At 37.1% G+C, this 13605-nt stretch overlaps 1 protein-coding gene across 1 annotated transcript in view; it reads right to left on the bottom strand.

The window, feature by feature from the left end:
• LOC135993388 (connector enhancer of kinase suppressor of ras 2-like) overlaps window positions 1-13605 on the bottom strand; it is a 171855-nt gene that overhangs the window by 22412 nt on the left and 135838 nt on the right. The window contains exons 15-18 of the mRNA XM_065643217.1: window positions 10440-10474; window positions 5613-5661; window positions 2237-2285; window positions 743-918 (exon numbers count right to left, since the gene is read on the bottom strand). Of these exons, the coding sequence (XP_065499289.1) occupies window positions 743-918; window positions 2237-2285; window positions 5613-5661; window positions 10440-10474 (309 nt within the window). The remainder of the gene's footprint in view (window positions 1-742; window positions 919-2236; window positions 2286-5612; window positions 5662-10439; window positions 10475-13605) is intronic.

The raw sequence follows: 13605 nt of genomic DNA, 5'->3' as shown, positions 1-13605 counted from the left end.
CTGAAACAATACTGCTTGGGGCAGACAGGGAAATAATAAAACTGAGAATAATTATATTAGTAAAATTGTCCTTTTGAAGAAAATGGAAAATACATACTAATATATCAGTAATCAAAGCGGGCTGTACGCAGTTTAGATTGGGCACTAAGGCTCAATGTATACCAATGGAAGAACAGCAGTCTAAAGATTTTTGGCTTCTCTCCTCCCTTATTTTTTCCTACAGATATGCAGATTGCACAAGCGTAGGCCCAGTGACTTTCAATAACATTTTGCCAAGAGCAGTGCTGTACACACGAGAAACTGCAAACTCCAGACTTAATTCAGCAAAAAGCAAGAGGAACATCTGCATAAAAATAACGTTCAGATAAAGACATCTACGAATTCAGATTTTTCACGTCCGCTTCCCATAATGCTGAACTAACGGGAATGGTTATGGTGTACAGATCTTCCCACACTGCGTGTGAACGCTGTGTTAGTCCAAATGAATAACACCTGTGGAAAAGTGTTAACTACCGACATATTAATTTCTTTAAGAGTGCCATGAACATCTATTGGGGCATGGAATTCGGAGACTTTAAAAAATAATTTCAACTGAAATATTTCCAGCTTCAGTGATCCAGGCCTGGCAATTAAAGTGGCAGGCCACTAACATATCCTACCATGTAGTAAAAAGTCTTTATTCAAAAGAATTATAAAGCTTAAGGTTTAACTTGGGCTTTCTCCAAATATAGGCTATACTTACATTCTGGTTTGTGTACCAGTACAAGGATGAATCCTTCAGAATAAACCAGTATTTCTTCCATTTCTGTGTGAAATAACCTTTGGCATCTTTTTTCTTCCAGAGCCAGCCTTCGCAGTCTCCGTGCCCCAAGTCTTTGCAGGAAATCCGTCTTCTGCTCCCGCTCGTCAGAGAGCTCCCTGAGAACACAACAATAGTGTGAGGCATCTCACTGAATATAAATACACCACTGATTTTTAATTAAAAATCCTTCAAGCCAAATGCTCTCCAGTTTCAGGGAGAGGAGTTTGAATGAACAATTTCCAAATTCAACAATGCTCTGCTATTTTAGTTCCAGCACGAGTACGAAACAAAAAGGCCTGTTTTATGAAATGTTTTATTTAATATCAAGAGGGTTCATTTTTATCTGATTAAGATGGGTATCATCATTCCAAAGTAAAACTGTATTCCTTGAGCCTTCAATCTGAAATTCAGAGTATCATGTAATCTGTACACAGATGTAAACACAACTTCTTCTGCGTATCTTCTGTTACTGCTTTTAGCAAAAGAAGGCCTGTCAAATTCTGGGAAATTTTAAACTCAATTTGTATGGTCAATATTTATATCAAATAAAAAAGAAAAATCATCCACCTCCATAAAAATACATGTTTAGATTTCTTCTATTCTGAATTTAACTGAACAATATTTTAACCTAATTGCATCCTGTTTAAAGGCACAGCACCAGGATTTTGTCATTGTTATTTCAATAAATCCTAATTGAAAGACTTAAAATTTTAGTGTGCCTTGTAAATATCAATAAGAACACTTTTTTCCCCCTCTTTATTATGGTATCATTTTTCCTGAAAAAGACTCTGTAGGAAATTTCCTTAAAATATTACACATTTTTCTGTGACAAAATAATGTTTATATTGTTACAAGAATTATATTTGTCCTAAAGTTGTGAAACAGTGAAGAAATTTAGAAAACTGCAGAACACCATCCTTGGTTCTGCCACATTCCACGACCAAATTCTTAATACTTCATTCCTTTTAGAATAAGATACTGTGCTGTGTCCTGGTCAGGTTTAAAAGTATTAAAACCTTATTGTATAAGAAAAGAAAAATTTTCATAGATAGGAGACTAAATCAACAAACAGAATAAAAAGAGCTCTCTGGCCATTTACTTTCATATGAATTTATTATGCTGTAAATATTTTTCATATGTTCATTGTTTTAACAGTTTCAAATAGGCCATGGATAATGAAAGAGAGCAGAAGCAAATGGCAGAATACACAGATGCTACCTTTCTTCTGCTTAAGTCAGAGGAAATTTTGCCAAGTCTAACAATATTATACCTTGTAATGCATTTATTTGGGGTTTTTTTTTGGTATTTTACTTTGATGTTTACTGTCAAATTTATAAACATTTGAATTAGGCTGAACTTTGGCGTTTGATCCAGATCACTTATTATCAGAGAAGTCTCATTTTCTAGTTTCAAATGTTAGCTCAAAGAAGTTACCTTTTGACCATTTTCTGCTTTTTACCCTGAGGGAAGCGTAATGGAATGACTGTAAGGAAAAAAAAATAATCATGAAAAACCAATGCAGGTAATAGTAGCAACATGAAACAGCCAGCATTAACTACCATCTCCATGGTTATCTTAGGGTTAGTTATCATAGGATCCCATTTTTCTCGTTTTTCTTTTACTACTGTTATAAACTTCATAATGAAAACACCACAGTGCTAAATCTGCAAATTAAAATCCCATTTTTTCAGTTATTAATTACAATTGCAATCAAATCATTAAGGATTCTTTGCATGAATGGTTATGCAATAGTTTGAAAACTAAGGACATAAACTCATATGAATGACCTAATAAAGTCAATGGTACTTGAAATTTGTTGTAAATATACATGAGATAGTTACAAAAATATTCATTCAAAAAGAAATATCCACCACAAACATTATATAGTTAATGTGTAAAGTCATCCTCAATGACATGTTGAAGTCATGTTCTTTAATTATTTCCAACCACAGGAAACAAATTTGTTAGGTTGGTGGGGGAAAAAAAAAAAAATTCTTTCATGGCTGCATTATAAAATTGTTACAGGTTCTTAAGAACAACCTAAAAGCAACTCATTATTTAAACCTTTTGAAAACAGGGATAATACTCAAAAGATAGTAAGGATTTACCTCAAACGTGGAAATGTTAGGAGGAAAATGACAGGTCAACGTGACCAAGTTGCAGCTGCTGTTACCAGTAGAAAAACCAGGAGATCCAGACAAAGGTTAGCATAGGAAGGGCCATCTTTTAAATTTTCTGGATTTTCCCTTTGTGCCAGGTAAAGTCAGCTCAGTAGAGGGCTCAGAAGAAGGCACCTCGGAACGTGGCAGGGACATCTCTGTGCTACCGTAACCGGCGGTGTGAGCACAGGCAAGTCCCTTCTCCAGAGATCACCCGCAGCTCCTCGCCCAAAAAGCGAACACACGCCACAAAGTCCTTATTAACGACTGTGGTATGGAGTGTTAAATAAGCGTTTAAATGTCACAATGTTAAAATATGAAAGAGCTGAGGGCTATAATTAAAATAAAAATAATTGAAATTAATATTTAGGCTAACAAAGGATTACAGCTTAAGCGCTATGGAAAAACAACAGCTGAAAACAGGACTCCAGCTATTGGAGAGGCAAAGTTTTATCTTAAATGCAAGTGGAGGAGGGCAGAGGTGTTTTGCACATGCACAGACCTGCGTGCAACCCTCTGCAATTCCACCAGTTTACAGCATTGAGCAGCATGGACATTTTCTAGGGACTTGCAGAAATCAGCAGTTCCTGGCTCCTGAGAGAGCTGGCCCGGAGAACAGCAGCTTTCTGTGCTGGGTTTATCTCAGCCTGTTCCCCCACTCAGTCACAGTATTAATCCTTCCCCAAAATATTGTGATTCTAACAGGTGACAAGCTCTGTGAGTGTATATGCATCGTATCACTGTAAGACTGTACATATTCTCCATTTACTTGACAGCTGCAAATCTATCTCTTTGTTTGAAGCACTAAAGAAGACAAAGATTAATGCTTGCTCCTGTGCTATAGGAAACGTAGTAAAAAACAGTCAGAAAATGAAAACCAAAAGTAAGTCTGTGAGAAAGTGTTAGAGATGCACAGCAACATTGTTTTTTGGTTTTGGTTTGTTTTTTTTGTTTGTTTGGTTAGTTTTTAGTTGATGTACTGTAAGCCACAGCAGCAGTACTGGTCAGTTATACTGTACCAGCTGGAGTTCTGTGGTGACTGTGAATTCAGTGTTCCACTTTCTGTATAAAAATGCATTAGGACAGAGCAAGTATCAGTTTCTGAAACAGAGATCACCCCATTTGTCCACAATTTAGGCAAAAAAAATATAGTGACAAAATAAAACCCTATAATTAAACTACAGTTTTCACATGTGATTAAATTTTAAGATCTGCAAGAAAAATGGAAAAACTGGAGGATATATGCATTAGGATACTCACCAGAAACTGGTATGCATCATTCAATATAAAAGTTTCCAAAATAATGAAAAGACAAGCACAACAAATCAAATAGAGCTGAAAATATTAGCTCTTCTAAAAACAAAAGTTAATTAGTTTTACTATGTTTTGTTTCTGCACACATACAATGGTTTCAAAGCAAGAAAACTAGAGAAAGTGAACTGCTTGCAATACCTTAGGAATCAGTACTTAATTAGTACTGCTAACTTAGAAAATTCAAGCTTCATATTCTGAGAGATAAAGGAGCTATTATATAATTAACTTTGTGGTAAACACTAAGAAAACAGTCAGAACTTTTAACTTCAAAATGACTCAGAGTTGCTACGGGAAACAGAGAGAACATACTGTGGTTGTCAGCGTTTAAGTTCTCATCGCAAAACCACAACACGAAGTCAAATGTTAAACCAAAGACATGCCCTCCCAGCCCAACAAGCAGAACACCATGGTGGAGAAAAAAAACCAACAACAGCCAAGTGTGATAGAACTGAATCTGTGCTACATGAAGCTAAATTAATGAGACCTCAACATAATCACAGGGTAGTAGTAGGAGTGCTGTCACAAGATCACCGAAGGAAAATCTATCCTGCATTTAAAAAAATGCCCCGGAGACTGGAGATTGAGTGACCTGTCAGGATGACGGAACCGAGCTTGTTAGTGCCAACCTGGCTGCGTGTGTCTCTGCTGTTTGAGCCTCAGGAGTTTTTAATGAAAACCATTAACAAGTTCCAAACAGCCATCGGTGCATTCAGTAGCAAAGTACACAAGTCGCAGAGCACATAGCGCTAATTTCCTCCAATTCTTTGTATCAGATTATTTGCAGGACCAGGATATCGGGAGCAGCCCGAGGTCTGAGGCAAGTGAGGGGCTGGCAGATCAATAAACACAACTGCAGGTTTTCACAAACCGCAGGAAATTCAGTCCTACATCTTCCACTGTTGTCACTGGTCTTTAGCTTCACTTTGTATGTATTCAGGAGGCAGAACGACATCTGACAACTTGCAAAAGTTACTTAGCACCTACCTAGTGAAAAAAGCACTAAGTCGCAATGAAGAAATAGGCATTCTATAAATGAAGGTTCTGTTGTTTGTCTTTTGTATGAAATATTTGCAAAATACTAAGTAATAATGTCTAGATAGTTTCAATTTAAGGCCTTCAAAATTGGTACCATAAAAATATTTGAAAAATCTTTGGAAAAAATCTTAGTCCTCTATCTCCTTATCATAGTATTTATACTATTTAAATATTATAAGAGTTTTTAAAATTTTCTTTACCTTCGGGGCCACCTTCCCTCCAGAGGTCCCTTTTAAGAATATGACAATGAATTGAACTGTTGGGGATTTTTTTTCTTTTTAAGTACATTTATAGATCATTACCTTCCTCATGGATGTGCTTCCTTGACGGTCAATGGCAGAACTTGCATATCTAGGACAGAGAGGAGGAACGGTGTCAGACAACTACGGAAAAAAATAATCTGAATAAGTAGTGCATATACACACGCACTCTACGCATTTCCAAGTCTATACTTACAGATATAATCACATACCAAAGTTATTTAAAACACAGCACTTAAAACAAGAGACCCTTTGGAAATTTAACTATTATTTTCCATGAACAGTGCTAATATTATCAAGAAACATAAACCATTCTTAAGAACACATCAGTCTGAGAATATCTGGTTGTGATTCAATCACTTGAATTCGATTCAAATACTCGACCCTGATCAGCTAAGATTCAAAAGCAACCAAAACAATTCCTCCCCTCTAGGGACTAAAGTCTTAGGACACACAGACCATTGGCAGTCTGCAGTCAGGCTTTTGAAAGTTGCTTAAAAGCTGGAATCTTCTGAAACGTCAGGAACAGGTCCTCTAACATACGAGCTTAATTTCTTTTATTTGGTTGTTTTTAAAATTTTGTGTCTATCAAATACTCCTCCCCAAATCTAATTATTCATCAAATATTCAGGTCTGCAGATCACAGAAGAAGAAATGCTGACCTTTTCTTCTCTTTAGATAAGAAAACTCTCTGTGTGAAAGTGACACAACAAATTAGTTCAGACACAGAGAAATCTTAGTACGCTGTCTTTCTGGTTCAAATAATCTGTATCACATTTGGTTGAGTTATTCCTCACCTTTCTTCTAAGGAAAATAGTTGTTACAGAAGTGAAAGGGAAAAAAATTAAGGGAGGGGAAAGGCATGTGCAACAATATGGTTATAATGGCCTAGACCAACATTTTAGAAAATATAGTCATGTGGAAAAGAATTGTACCTTATATGAAATTTCTTATGGCTGGTTCACAAGAACACATACGTAGGAATTTGGATTTATCTACCTGGTCACAGGAATGCATTTTTAACCACCTTGCCTGGATTCATGATTTATATTTAGGTTATTAAAACCTCCGTAGTTTATGTAACATATTCTTATCACAACAAGTAAATTCTCAGTGCAAATTAATTATTGAGTCCCTTCTCAGTTCCATCTGGCTCAGCTACCAGCTCAGCACTGCGCTACAGGCTGTTGATACTTCAAACATCGGCCAGTAAGCTCAGATGCATCTGGACAGTTCTGCAGTCGCTGCTGCACAGGTGTATCAGTACATGCAAAGCTGATAAAACAATGTCTACACTAAAAGTTATTTTCAAAATATTTCTCTCTTCTTACCTCCCATCATTAACCACAACTAAAAAAAAAAAAATAATTCCAAAGCATGCCACTGTGGACAGGATTGAAACAGATTTTAAGCATTAACAGTTACAAAGACAAAATGTGTTACGAAAAAGAACCTGAGCAGTATTTTCATGTGGAAACTAAGTGCAAATAGTCACAAAACCTGTTTATTCAACAAGCAGTTGCGCAATGCATGAATGGTACAATTCTTTTCTGCCCTCCGTTTCCCTTGCAGGCCTGCGTGGTTGGCTACGTGGAGGAAGATTTTCAACCCCACGGTTTCCGGAATGGCATCATGGTTACATTACGCACATGTGTCTGGAACCTGCAGGTGTCAAGCTTTCTTATTACTAGAAAAAAATTTCTCCTAAAGTAAAATGAAGATGAAAGAGCACAGTGAACACTGCTAAACATAGAGTCAGATGTTTGTTTGCAGAAAAGCTGCAGCAACCACTACATGTTCGATGCCCATTACCACCTTCTCATTTGTGAAACAATAACAAGGAGGGTAAACTGCTTCACAGAACCACAGAACGTCAGGGATCGGAAGGGACCTCGAAAGCTCCTCCAGCCCAATCCCCCCGCCGGAGCAGGAACACCCAGATGAGGTTACACAGGAAGGTGTCCAGGCGGGTTGGAATGTCTGCAGAGAAGGAGACTCCACAACCTCCCTGGGCAGCCTGGGCCAGGCTCTGGCACCCTCACCGGGAAGAAGTTTCTTCTCATATTTAAGTGGAACCTCCTGTGTTCCAGTTTGTACCCATTGCCCTTTGTCCTATCATTGGTTGTCACCAAGAAGAGCCTGATAAAAAGGAAAATAGATCAGCTGTTTCTTCCGGAAGTGTTTAGTTTACTTTCCTAAAACCTCAGAACACACTCATACACATTTAGTGTTTCTCCTCCCAGTTGCAGAGTGTAATTTCTGAAATCATGGCACCTGCTTGGAAGTGAAGAGTCGCAACCTGCCTGTGGCTGCCCTACTTTTCCAGCCACAAGAGTGCTTAACAGTAGAGCTCAGATTTTCTGCGTTGGTCAGGCAGAGGCAGCATTTACCATGTGAATGGACAGTATCTTATAACGAGTGTGCACGGATGGTGAAAGTCCAGCCCTGTGCATAGTGCTGGGCCAAACACATGATGTGGATGTGCCGAAGGAGTTCGGAAGAAACCAGTGTTGTGATGCAGAAATACCTGGCTTTTGTTCTGTTCAAGGCTGAAAAAAAAAAAAAGCTGCTAGACTTGCTTTACATTCGACTCATTTGAAGAGTTTAGAAAGTTAGATATTCATAGTAACATTCTGTAGTCTCAAGTTTCTCACACAGCTGCTAGTGTTTTTGGCAAATATTCCCTGCAGCTGGTGGCACATTCTACTACCTGCAAGAAGCATCTTTCTTCTGCTTTTAGGCTTTTTTTTTTTTGCTTTTTAAAAAAAGGATGAAATTATGTCACAGAAATTGCACAGTCAACTGTACAGTTAATGCAGACAAAGCTATTTCATCCAAATATGTGAATCTGTCTACAGAGTTTGTTTCCAGCTCCCCACAACCTAACTATATGCGACTAAGACTTTCTACCAGTGCCCATCTCAGCTGATTGTAAGCTGAGGTATTTTTATTTTAGGTAATTTAAGCCACTTGAAAGAAGGTTATTAGGAGCAAGAGGTAATAATTCTGCCTCTTTTATAAACATTTTTCAACATATTGAAAAGATATAATATGGTCATGTTTTGGACCTGAAATTTAAAATATGTGGGAGAAGGATTACGAAAGGGAGAGTCATTCTATAAAAGGATATAAAAGAATAGCCTTTTGCTATGAAAGTTTGCCAAAATTTCATCAAGCCGTATGTCCCTGGAAAACATCTCTTGGCAGATGTCCTGTAGAGACTTGTGTCCTGTCCACCAAAGATGTTCCATCTGGATGGTAACGTCCCTGCCAAACTGAGCAAGTGCAACCCATTCAGAATAATTTTTCATGCTTTGCTCTGGAAAGAGTAACATTCCTCTGCAATTCTTCCTTGTGACTGCAAGGAACTATGGGTGTGGAGAAGGAAGACAAAAAAGGGTGAGAAGTATGACTTTTTTTGGTCTGTAATTTCTTTCTGCAGCAGAAAGTCAGGTAAGACCTGAGGGAGAGAGTGATAAAAATTAAGGAGAAACAAGAGTGAGGGTAGAACGGGGCAACAGGACCTGGCATGACAGAGCTGAGAGACTAAGTGAAAACAGCGAAGACATAAGATTTACAGAAAAAAGTGCTAAATACTCCAATATAAGAGGTAAGACCAAAAGGCGAAATCCAGTTGTTACTTAAAAAGAGACTGACAATGAGACACTTTTTCCCCCCCGGGTAGCCCCTGCCCCATAGAAGTTGGATGCTGCTATGGCTCTGAATTGGGACTAAACACCAAGCGGGACTATACTTTATTGCAAAAATAAGAATCAATTTTTAGTTGAGTTAATGGACGAGGAAGTAATGAACTACTACAATGGTGGCAATGGAGAGACAAGGCTGTCTTTTATGAAATGAAATAGAATTTTGCCCTAGAAAAAAATATTTTTAACTCCATCTTTACCTCACTTTGACCTGTGATAGCAGCGCTACTCGGTTCTGCTAAATGCCATTTTAAACACGCACAGCACCCTGTGTTTGTGGAAACATCCCTAAATTCTGACTGTTACAACTGCCTTTGAAATGAACTGCGGTGTAAGAGCTCAAAATGCTGAGAATCCTGAAAAATTAGGTACAAAGTGACTTGTGTTTGGTGATCAACAGCTAATGTGGTTGCACCTAAGACTTCTAGCTGTAATGGAGTTTATACCACTGAAAAAAATCATCATCAATTGTAAATCCTTTAGATTGGTGGTAGCACTTGAACTGTAATTAATTATTTTATATTCAATGCATGCTTTAGTTTCTTAAATAGGTTTAGGCCACATACAGGATGAAAAGATGTAAAACCCAATAATTAGCCATATTAACAGATTCAAATTAGGCTAAATTATGATGTTCTATGGTGCCCAAGTATCTGTTATTTCAAACTTATTCTTTTAATATGACTTATTGGGTGCAACTAGAATAGGAACATACTTCATCAGATAAACTGCAAAGGAAAGAAAGACAAAAATCACTATTTTATTCATTAGAATTAGTTGATTCAATTCAACTGTAAGGGACAAACTGGGCATGCATTATACTTTTCATCCTCAGAGTGATTCTGAAATACTACATTTTAAAAGGTAAAGAAAAAAAATGGGAGGAAACATCATCTACTTTGTAGTAGTATGATTCCCCCCACCCTGTAATTTTTAATAAAGTTATATCTGAAATATTTTTCAACCTTTGTAATCTTTATTTATATTTGATGCTAGCAAATGAAAGATATGGCATTTACTAGATGTTATTAAAGCTAGTATCGCTGAACATTGAAAATGTATCCCTCAAATATTGCAACTAAATTTCTAAAAGTAAACAAGCGAATGTAATTCATAGATAGATTATGTATATATTTAAATACAGAATCACAGAAATAATTACCTTTCAGTATCTCCACTGACTGTTTCCCCTGCTCTCTGTAGAAGAAAAACAAATAGCGTTAAGCACGACTAAAGACTATACTTCCTTCATGCACTCAACCTAGCAGTGTCTGCAGCGAAAGAAGTCACAGGCGTAAACCACAGTAATCATTCTGTACATCTAAGGAAAAGGAAATGGAAAATTTGTTTCAGTTTCTAACTAAATGTTATTTCACTATAAAAAAATCATATTTAAAGCAACTTACATCTGCACTTAAAGTTTCAGCTGCTGGATAATTGTGATCAAAGCTGTTTAAGATAAGAAGTGAGCTAAAAATTTGTTAGAATATCAATGGGTGCAAAATTGTTAATATTTGAAAGGGAGTTCGTTGAAGTGTAAAGGACAAATATTACAATATAGAATACAGAATTTCAGAAGAATGAACTGCAGAAGATTTTAAGAGCAATGATGAACCTGTTGTCAAAACTTTCTTTAATACCATACTAACATAGCTTTACCTAACTTGATATGCTACACTGGTTATTCCTCTGAGGTTTAATGTGTATTTTTCTACAAACACAGAAAACTGCACTTGAAAAATCTTTGATTGCATGCTTTCTGAATAATCAAATAGGAAACAGGTTGTTTTTTGGAAGTATAATATTTGTGTTTTAATCTCACAACTTTAGGCACCCTGTAGGATATCTAATCACACATGACTTAGAGAACAAACTGCGCTGCACGTTGCAGGCGTAGACGGCAGGAAGTCTGCTGGATCCGCGCAACCACACGGCTGCAACGCGGGGATGTTCTAGCACCACGCGCTTCTCAGAAAGCTGTAAAATGTTCAGGGGACAAATACACCATTTGCCGCCTCCTTCCTTCACGTATCCCGTTATGTCCACACACAGAATCATTTAGTGTCTTTTACCATGCCCTTTCTACTATAGATAACAGATGATTTGCCACTTGAAGCAGGCAAAAAAACCCACAAGCCATTAATGATCAAGTTACCCTCGTAAAAACTAATAACTTTGGAGGGGATTGATGATACTACAGGAATATTAAAACATCTGAGGAGCCTTGTTTGTCACCTGCTTGCACCTGTTAAGATTAGACTAGTTATCTAACCTAAGATCAGAAAGACATTTCCCCCAGAGCAGGATCATGTTGCTCTACACCACTACTTTTTCTTCTTTTCTCTTAAGCATTCCTGTTATCCAAAATGTTCCTTATATCCAAAGGAGAATCAGCCTGCTGCTGGAACACGTTGAACACACACTAGGATTATTAATGGCAAAGATTTATTTCCAAACCATCAAGCACATGAAGGTACTGACAGCCTACACATAGTCAAAAGTGGATCACTAAAACAGTACCTGAAGTTTCATAATGATTATTGTAACGATCCTAGGGCTGAAAATGAAGAATAGTGAGCGCTCTGCCCGATTTTGCAGCTGGTACGTTCTGTGACGTGCTTGTGTTCTGAATAAAACGTTGCCGCACTCAACCCACACACAGGCCAGAGAACATGTCACGGCAAAACTATCTACAACGCCACATAAATGGAGCAGACTTAAAAGTTTTCACTTAGGCTTTCCTGTCTCTTACCTGCTGTAAGAATTAGGATGCTACATATTTTACAAGTAACTCGTGTTGCTGCATTAAATACTATTTACTACTAAAAAAAAAAAAAGCCTTTTACTTGTTCTGGGAATTAATTCAGCTAAAATATCCTAGCAAATGGGAGTATCAAAGATTGTTACCGTTCAAATAAGAGAACTTAGCTGATGAAAAGTAATGAAATTTTGCCCCTACACATAAAAACAGGGAGTTCTCCCACATGTTTTGCTGAAGCCAGGCAAAGGCAGAAGCTCCCCGTTGAGTAACTGAGTACACAAGACTATAACAGGCTTTCCTGAGAGCTAAAAGAAACTTAATCCCCCTTAGAATACACCGAAATCTAGTTTAAAGACCCTACAAAAATGAAAATATACCACGTAGAAATATTCATATTTTCTTGAAGCAGAATGTAGGAGACAACAGCATACATCTACAGCAAAATATCTGTTTGAAGAGCTTCAGTAAAATGCTGCATAAAGGTCAGATTTCTGCTTCTGTCAGTGCACTATGAAATATGAATGAACCAATCTGATCATCCCTGAAAATTCTGTGGACAGCCTAGAAAATATTGTGTGGCCAACCGAGTAAAAGAACTTTGACAGCAGCACTACCTATGACACTGTTATAAAAATAAAACTTATTCATACTAGAAGGCTCAAAGGTTTTCTTCTCCTGTCCCTCTGGCTTCTAGTGTTTCTAGTTTTAGCAACTAAAAGTGGGAAAAAATAATTTAGCCAGTTCAAGTGTTTCCCATTCTATTTCTTAATTAGGAGAGGCCTTTCTTTTCTGCTCTCAAAGTAAAAGCAAAGTGTTTTCCACATCAGGGTTTATTCACTGTCTCTCCCAAATGGGACAAAGCTGTTTACACTGGGCTGGCCATCATATTTTCATCACCTGTAGTACAAATTTTCAATACCACTACAGAACTAGCCCGGTTACTTATTTCCTTCTGAACAAATGCACAAAAACCAGCTACATCAGGGCTGATCACCTTGGATCATGGTTCTGAGATTCCTTTTGGTCAGATATATTCCATTAGTACAACTATAAACTGTTTGGATATCGTGAACTTGCATATATTAGACTGAAAAAGACATACCAGAGTGAAATGTACTTCTCAAAAAAAAGCCCCATGTTTTATTAACAGGTCTTTCTTTCAACACCACCCACTAATTTTTTTTGCATTAGTGAGCATTAGTTTTTGAAGATATTGAAAAATCTAATCTAGTTAACTAAAGAGTAGTCCGTACTAGGGAAATTTTACAATGTTTCTACAATACTTGGAAAAAGTGAGTTAACCATTTACCTACTGCTAAATTACACAAATTGTAACTGATTGTTAGTTCACTGCTTTTAGAAGAGAGCAAAAAAGAATATCTGTATGAATACAGAGAGGGAAAAAACAGCTGATATAAGTACTTGAAAGATTTTAAATATAATTACAATGCTAGCAACAAAACGTATTTATGACCTTGTTTTATCAATACTTACTAAATTAAGAAAAAAGCTGTGCTCCTGACCAACTCATTAATGACTTACATATTATAACCAGTATGGACACTAG

The sequence above is a fragment of the Caloenas nicobarica genome, chromosome 12, assembly GCF_036013445.1.
Source record: "Caloenas nicobarica isolate bCalNic1 chromosome 12, bCalNic1.hap1, whole genome shotgun sequence".
NCBI classification, from domain to species: Eukaryota; Metazoa; Chordata; class Aves; order Columbiformes; family Columbidae; genus Caloenas; species Caloenas nicobarica.
The sequence above is the reverse complement of the archived record's forward strand: the minus strand, read 5'-3'. Positions and strand labels throughout refer to the sequence as shown.